The sequence below is a fragment of the Phalacrocorax aristotelis genome, chromosome 3 (genome assembly GCF_949628215.1).
Source record: "Phalacrocorax aristotelis chromosome 3, bGulAri2.1, whole genome shotgun sequence".
NCBI classification, from domain to species: Eukaryota; Metazoa; Chordata; class Aves; order Suliformes; family Phalacrocoracidae; genus Phalacrocorax; species Phalacrocorax aristotelis.
Window position 1 is genome coordinate 122,454,395 of NC_134278.1, and position 8,750 is coordinate 122,463,144.

The following is an 8,750-nucleotide window of genomic DNA, read 5'->3' on the forward strand; positions in this document are numbered from 1 at the left end:
TGTCTAGTCTCAGGTTAAATTATTTTCTGCACCAGCTCATGCACTGGCAAAAAGGGGTAGGGGGAACTGGCAGCAGCTGGCAACAGCGCTTGAGGAAGCTGAGAACTGTCACATGGCAAGTTCCGCTGGCTCTGCCGCGGGGACCCCGCAGAGCAGCGGGAACAGTGGCCCGGGCTGGCATTTCTGCAAGTTTTGGAGGCGCTGGTTTCCTGAGGCAGTTCTCACTTGCCTGGTCTCAGCCACATGCTGTTCAATTCTGTGATATCTAAGTGGGACAGAACTGCCCTGCTCTTGCCAGAAGCCAGATTCTTCTCCAGTATATTTTGTGTTTCTTCTCGTCCCTCTCTGCCCGCAGACAGACAGCATTCACCATGTTTCTTTGCATTCAGACTGACTTTACCAAAATGTTCTGTTTCTCTGAGAATACTGAGGTTTCTCTTTGCGTGTGAGCACTGAAAATATATGTAGTCGTTGGCATGTTGCTGGCAGCAAGTGACCTTGTTTGAACCCTTACTTGCTTGAATAGGGGGTTTGTGTGCCAGGGCTTAGAAAGGGGTGATTTGCAGGCTAGTAAGGGGCAACCCTGTGATTAGAAATTCCGTGATTTGACAGGATGCACATTTGACCCGCTAGTGTAAAATAGATTATTATTCTATTATGTAAACACTTTAAGGTACGGGTTTGATAAAGATCAATGGCAGAAATAGGTGGTGCGTTCCTGCCAGTCTGTAGAAGTACTTGCTAACATGTACTGCAGTGTTTGGTTTATAACCTCACAATAGTGGCTTTGATTAATAATGCTTTATTAGTTATAAATGTAGACTTACTGAATAAATCCTACTTACTCTGTTGAATGGCTCGCTGTGCCTATATAAAACTATTTCAGTAATTAGAAAGCTACTATAATATTTCTCTATATTGTAGACTTTGAGTTGCTAGCTCTCTGTTGGCTTTCCTGAATTCCTACACAGGATTTCTACCTGGGCCCATCCTTGACATGAAAGGGTAACGGTTTCAACTTGCATTTTCTGATGAGAAAGGGCGGGTGTGGTAAGACAGGGTTTCCCAAAGGAAAGAGGAAGGGGTGGGGTAAGAGTGTGTCTCTCCTTGTGATGTGCCTCTGGTCCTGTACCATCCTCTTCCCCACCAGGATCAGAGAAATGAGACTGGAGGGGTGATATCCCTGCTGAAAAGGACCAAACTCCCTCCCTGAAGGACAGTAGAGTTATCACAGTTGCTTTGTGGGCTTGTGTTTGAAGAGTAAGGTAGAAGAGTATGTCTGAGGAGTGTTGGCATAAGGCAGCTTGTGGAGAGCTCGTCTCTGTCTTTTTCTAGAAGATATAGGCTTGTGACTCCTGGGGCTTTCCCTCCCCTTTCTATATAAAACGCAAAGCAGCAGGGATCAGTTGTTTTATCTACTACTGAAATACAGCCATCAGTGCAGAATAACATGAGAACAGTTTGAAAGGAAGCGTGGAACACTATATTCAACTGAAACTAATTACCTGATTAGGTTTTGGCCTGGCTGTGTGGGTTGACATCCAATGGTCTTGGCGACAATACCTGCAAGCAAAGCCAAGCCTAGTCTTGCTTCATTTAAAGACCGTGGACAAAACTTCTGGACTTGTGTGCTGAATGCTAAGCAGCATGAAAATAGGCCACTGATTTAAAGTACCCAGGGCTGCAGTGGGTGTCAGTGGGCAGCTGGCGCAGTTGCAGATGAATGAGCTTATTTGGGTTTTAGAAATACTGGTTTCCATTTAAAGGTGGTTCTGTTTCAAGCACACAGGCTGGTGAAATTTAACTCTACATCAGAACATCCTCCCTTCACAGCTGTAGGATTAGCACTTGCCTTTCCTTCAGCACTTCTGTCCTGATTTCATCTGGGATAGAGTTAATTTTCTTCCTAGTAGCTAACATAGTGCTGTGTTTTGGGTTTAGTGTGAGAATAATGTTGATAACACACTGATGTTTTAGTTGTTGCTAAGTAGTGCTTACACTAAGTCAAGGACTTTTCAGCTGCTCGTGCTCTATTGACTGAGCAGGCTGGAGGTGCACAAGAAGTTGGGACAGGCCACAGCCAGGGGAGCTGACCCAAACCAGCCAAAGGGCTATTCCATACCATATGACATCATGCTCAGCATATAAACTAAGGGAAAGCTGGCAAGGGGGCCACTGACTGGGGACTGGCTGAACATCGGTCAGCAGGTGGTGAGCAATTGCATCATGCATCATTTGCTTTGTGTATTATTATTATTATATTTCAATTATTAAACTGTTATTATCTTAACCCATGAGGTTTTTTCACCTTTACTTTTCTGATTCTCTCCCCCATCCCACTGGGAGGCGGGGAGTGAGCGAGTGCCTGTGTGGTGCTCAGTTGCCACCTGGGGTTAATCCACAACGACTTCAAATTTCTCCCCTTAGAAATTTAGTCAGTCTGACGCTGAGACCTCATAAACTTAGAAAGTCACCTAAAGGGATGTTATCTCACCTAGTCTGCTATAGTAGTTCCTTCTCTTTATCTCCATAAGGGTTAAATATGTTAGGTCTTGTTAGGTGAGAAGTATTTGTTATTGCTGTTGTCATCTTCTCTTGCATCTTTGCTGCAAACACTTTTTTGATATGTTGGTGTCTTTGTTTGGAAAATGGCATGTTTTCAACTTAGGAGTACCCATGCAACATCTGAAGTGTCTGTCGTGTTAGACGTATCTATATTTGCCAGCGTGACAGAAATTTTTTGTCTTTGCATCATTGTAAAAGGAAAAAAAATAATTACTTGGAAGGATTTGCACCTTTACTGGGGAGAAAGGGATGAGACTTTTAGCTGTACGCTATTATAAAAATACAGTCCATTAAGAACAAAGGTGAGCAGAGCACTTCTAGAAAGACCCAAAATGTCCTTGCCTCCGAACGGGAGGCTTCTGGGCTGCTCTCGTTTCTGGCACCCTAGAGACCCTCTGTTCTCCCTTCCCAGGGAGAGCAACTTGAAATGAACTGTCAAATGAGTTGTGGCAGTTCACTGGTGAGCATTGACCTCAGGAGGAAATTTAGTATGTCTATTCCGATATCCTGGAAGCGCATCGAGACACATTACTAAAATGAGTTGGACAAGTGGTTGATGAAAATCCAAGAGCTGGTAAGAGATGCTCCACAGGACAAGAATTCGTAATAGGCAACCATAGGGAAAAATATTTTTGCCAACTGGCTGACTATTTTAGCTTAGCAACTGTCTCATGCTCTACCCTATTCCTTAACATCTAAAATAAATAAATATTGAATTCTCTCCTGTTTACAAACTTTCTTAAACCATTTGCTTAAGAGGCAGCGCAGTAATGACGTCCTCAAAGTTGTGTTTAAGCATCTTGTCTTAACTGCAAGAATAAATCCATCAAGTTTTCAGCCTCCCACAAAGGCAGCAAATGCAAGCCTGTAAGTGCCATAAAAGCCCCAAGAAACTTCAGAAGCAATTTAAAATAATAAAAATGAACTTTTGGACACCTCTCACTACTTTCTGTGTGGTACGAGGCTGGGCAGGGGCTGGGGGGCTGACGAGGCAGATGGGAGTTCACCTTGTGTAACCTGGTATTCCCTTCACCTCACCCCTGCTGTCCCCAAATCAGCTGTCACAGTATTGGCAGGAGCCTCCTGAGTCTTCGCTAGCCAGGAGTTTGCCCAGCTGTTTGGCCCAGGATTTTACAGAGGAGAAAACCTTTCTGGCTGAAACCTCTGTAAAATCACTGTTTCAGCAATCAAAGCAGCAGTGTCCCTATGGGGGGGAAAAAAAGAGTAGTTGGAGAGCTTGGGGGGGGTCAGGGGGCACTGATGTGACTTCCCACAGGGCCTGGCCTCTTCATGTTAAATAAGCACCCTAGAGTAAAGCTGATCTCCTAGGAAAAGTGATGGGATTACAAAGGCAGTAATACCTCCACTTCTAAAAGCCTGCCTAAAGTTCAACTCCATTACAGTTCTGTGGTTTGAAAATGTGTCTCTCCTAACAACTACTTGTATTGCCATTACAGGATGATTTGGAAATTTGCCTTGTCCGTTTTTCTGATGGCAGCGCTAGTTCGGGTAACAGACACCAGGAAAAACCGTCCTGCAGGCGCCATTCCCTCCCCTTACAAAGACAGCAGCAGCAACCACTCGGAGCGGAGGCAGCAGCTGAATAAGGAGGTGCTGGCCTCCAGCCAGGAGGCCCTCGTGGTCACCGAAAGGAAGTACCTCAAGAGCGACTGGTGCAAGACACAGCCCCTGCGGCAGACTGTCAGCGAGGAGGGCTGCATAAGCCGCACCATCATCAACCGCTTTTGCTATGGGCAGTGCAACTCCTTCTACATACCACGGCACGTGAAAAAGGAGGAGGAGTCCTTCCAGTCCTGCGCTTTCTGCAAGCCACACAAGGTCACCTCTTCGACCGTGCAGCTGGAGTGCCCTGAGCTGGACCCACCTTTCCGACTCAAGAAAATTCAGAAGGTCAAGCAGTGCCGGTGCATGTCTGTGAATCTTAACAACTCAGGCAAACTGTGAGAGCAGGCGTGTAGCTACTGCTCGGGGTTGCCCCCACCAGATTTACTGCGGCCTCTCCTCTCCCACTGAGCAGACTGACCATTTTGCTGGTTTGTTTCTTCTTTTTCTTTTTTTTTTTTCCCCGTGTTTTGTTTTCTTTCAGGAGGCATCTCTCCAACAAGGAAAGACTCCTTGTCGCTTGCCTACTGGAATAACGCTTTTTAATGGGCTGCGTTAGGCACTTCACCATAAAGTTTCAGTGTATTTCCGACATCATCTGGCGGTTGGATCTTCTGGAGTGGAGCAGGCTCCCAGAAGTTGGGATTGCTCATCTAAGTGACCAGTTGGCTGAATCCAGCATTAAATGTTTCCACTGTGTGGAGTAAAGCCCTCTGCCCTACACTCCAGTCCCCTCCACAAGACGAGAACGCCTTTCCCATGCTTTGGTCCGGAGCTTGCCACTCCCGCTTGGAAGTGCTGGGGTGCTGCCCGGGACTGGGGGACGCAGATGAGGGAGAGTAACGAGGAGTAATGTGCAAAAAGCAAGTGAGACTCTCCAGTGAGGCTCATCTCCTTAAGATGACTTTAATTGTGCAATGACAAACGGTCTGGGCTTGTTGTCTGAACAGCAGATAAGAAGTGAGGGGGAGAGGGTGAGGCGTTGGGTCAGCCACCATGACCACAGAGCAGACTGAGGGTGGATTCTGATGCTGTCGTGGTTAGAGTATATCGAACACGTGGTCTCTGCAGCAGTGTTTATTTTGTAACTTAGCTATAGTAAACAGCTGTTTAAAGTATTATAGACCTAGCCGTGTATATTTTTCTTGTGGCAGAATATGCCAGAGATTAAAATATGTTGAGTAAGAGGCTCGGTTGCTAGGTCAGCTGCCTGGCTTAAAATGGACATGGTTTAACTAGGCTTTCAGTAGGTTTTTGTGTGTTAGATGTGTGTGTTTCTTACTCCAGAAAGGACAACATCCATTTACGACCTTATATTTATGCCTGCTCAGACAGGGGAAGGTGGGAAGGTAGTGGGAGAGGCGCTGAGAACACTTAAGGGAACAATGTTTCCCTTAAGGTATAAAAGCACTGTCACACAAAGGACAAAATCTGGTTGTTGCTGGACTGAATACAAAAGCTTCATCAGTGTCATCAGGTTTTGGGAGTGGTGTCTCGCCCATGATTTGAAACCATGTTAATGTGTTAGTGTTGAAGGAAAAAAACCATCAGACGGTGCCGCTGGAATGGGTCGAATCTGTAGGAGCAGGGGGAACGTTGTAATTGCTACAGTACTGGTGGGCCACTCAGTTTTTGAGTCCTACATAATCAGTGTTGCTGAACACTTGGAGTTCATTTTAAATCATGCTATGTTGTTATTCAGCTGATGGAGTTTAGCATGTCCTGTATATCCCGTTTGTTACAGTTCTGATCTGTATTAGTCCCAGCTGCATTAAAATCCTATGTCTCAAGACAAACCAGCGCCTTCCCCCTAACCAAAGCCCGTGCGTGCTCAATTATCTGAAGCTTACAAATTAAAAATGACATGCCAACTCCCTGATGCACATCTCTCAGTTCAGCATCTGCATCTAGTGAAACCAGCTTGCTGCGGGAGCCCTTTCCCACCAGCCTCTTCACATGCAGCCACTCCAAGGGGTTAATGCGTTTAGCACTCTTGCCAGCCAGGGGTTCAGTGCCACAGGTCTCTATTATGCGAGACAGGCAGCTCTAAGAGGCTTTCAAGACTGAGCTCCACGAGAGCTCACCAAGCGGTTTATGGGGATTGGCACGGGCGGGATGAGGTTGGTCAGGTCTGTTAGCCCTCTTACGTGAACGGCCGTGCCTTTCCTGCTGTGATCTTTCAGTGTATCAGACGTGCGCAGGGACTCCTCGCGCAGGGATTGCTTTGGAGGCTGTCGCTGCTGCGCTGCCAGCGCCGTGCCAGCCACCAAATGGGCACCATCCAGTCCAGGCTTGAGAGTGTTGGTGTGGGTGGGGTGTGGGGGGGGAGGTGGCAATAGCTGTAGTCTGCTAAGACTCCAGGGATCTCAGTCTCCACTTGAAAGAAATGAACTGAAAGTCAGGCATTTTGGACTCGAGAGAGAAAAAGCACCCTAGTTACTTCAGTTAAGAAAAATGTGCAAGAATCTTTATCTTTAAGCTATGCCCTGCCTGGGTTTTTCACCAGTTTGCAATATGAATATGCTGCAGCTTAAAACTCCTTCTGGGAGCTGTGTTTATGTAAAAACTGAGTTGAGCTTGTAATGGTTAAAACTGTATTTAATTCTTGTTTTATAAATGAAAACAAAAAATGAAGAAATGCTTTAAGTATAATGTAATTATTTTATAGGTCTACTATTAAATTATAGATTAAATAATAAAGCTACTCTAGGGGTATATGGCATTCAGGTGTACGGGCTTTGCTTCAACACCTTGTGTCCAAATTGCTCTCTAATCAGCATATTCTCCAGTTTCCTTTTGACCCTACCTGATACAGGTAAATGATGGCTCATCCTGACAGCTTGGGAAAACTTAGCTGCTTCTTCCCACCCCCCCTCAAAAGTACCTGCAAGGCAAGAGGTAAAAATAAATTGCTCTAATCCTAGATTCTGGAGTTGGTTCTGCATGCACAAAGTCTGGTGTTTTGGTTAACTGACAAGACAACAACCAAAGCTCCAGCGCTGGCTGAACTGCTGGCACCATTTGTGGTAAGAGAAGTAACTATTACCCTGACCTAAGTGGTTTTGCTTAAAATATGGCTAGATCCTTATGTAACAGGCACCAAACTACTCATAGAGGGTGGGCAAAAAAAGTATATGTTAAGCTATAGGTGAGCTTTAATGGTTGCTGTCAGCTTTTGGATAAGTATACCGTATGTCTCACCAAAGGCAGGGAAATGGGGTTTTTCTTTTTTTTCTTTTTTTTTCTTTCCAACCCAGAGAAAAGGTAGTAGCAAAATAATCTTGAAGGAAGACACCAGTGAGGAAAAGGAGTTCTCACACTGAGGAATGAACCTCCATGTGACTAGGAGAGATACCTGTCATGGGTCTTGAAAGAATCAGGAGCACCTAGACCACAGCTAGCAAAGGAGGCTGTGCTTTACGATGCTATAACAGACACCTGCAGGAACCCTTTGCTCTCTTCCCTTCTCCATCCCTTGTCCAATTCCTCTCACAGTTCAGCAATTTCATGGGCTTGGGGACTTTTTTGGTTTTTTAAGTAGCTGTTGGTTTCGAGAATTACTGGTTTGCTGTGCTTTAGCTACCGAAGCGTGATCAGGGCCCTCTGCTCAGAACTCACAAGCGCCTCTGTCGATCGACTCAAAGGAGCTCAGGCAGCGACCTCCTCCAACACCCCTCACGTTTCCATCCGTCTCTTCGCCACTCTCCTGCTTCACAGGTAGCTTCATTGCCCAGCACCCACCCGAACATCTGCTCTTCGTGGTACGGCCGAGACTCCAGCTCCAGCCTCTTGCCGCCCAACTGCTGAACCACCGTGCAGGGGCATACACTGTAATCCAAAAAACTCCCCCTTGTGGAAGCAACCCAGGAGCAAGGCCAGTCTCTCAGGGTAGACGAAAAAAGCTGTAGGTCAGATAGATCCAGTAGGTCTTAAACTGTGGTGTTGTGGGACAGGGGAAGGAGGAGGACAATAATGTTACACTCTACCACCGTGGAACTTCTGTGTTGGCAGGGCCCCGATTTGGGGTGAGTGATTAATGACGTTTGTAAGAGCTTAAATTTCAGCTGCAGCTGGGACTAAATGAGAAAATAGCGCTGACTCAATGGGGACCCTTTATCTTCAAGAAAGAGCCTATCTTTTTGAGGCAATGGACTTACTACTGCATGGCTTTACAGCCAGGTTGGATGAACGTCAGGTACAGCACAGGTACAGATGGGTCTGTCATAAACAAGAGAATGGCTTGGAAAACCTGTTCTGAGACATGAATCCCATTTGATTGATACGTGGCAGACCTGAACGGTGTCAGGCACGGTTTTCTGTCTCCTCCCTTTATTGACCTGTTCATGCTATCTTCAGATATACTCAGCTCCATCAGGTTCCACTTATTCTGTCCATAGCAGTTTAAAATTGGTGTAACTTAAGTAATTGATGTAATGGACTTGGCACAAACTCAGCTTTGCTTATTAACCTAGAGTATGCAACAAAAAAAAATTGTAATGCAAAGACTTGCTCTGTCTTCTCTCAAAGAAATTAATAACTGCTTCCAACTTTTTAAGCTGATC

At 45.7% G+C, this 8,750-nt stretch overlaps 1 protein-coding gene across 1 annotated transcript in view; it reads left to right on the top strand.

The window, feature by feature from the left end:
* The window catches only part of GREM2 (gremlin 2, DAN family BMP antagonist), a 40,614-nt gene extending 33,704 nt beyond the window's left edge, over positions 1 to 6,910 (top strand). The window contains exon 2 of the mRNA XM_075089411.1: positions 4,023 to 6,910. Coding sequence (XP_074945512.1) covers positions 4,024 to 4,530 — 507 coding nt within the window. The 5' untranslated portion in view covers position 4,023 and the 3' untranslated portion in view covers positions 4,531 to 6,910. The remainder of the gene's footprint in view (positions 1 to 4,022) is intronic.
* Positions 6,911 to 8,750: the final 1,840 nt, after the last annotated feature.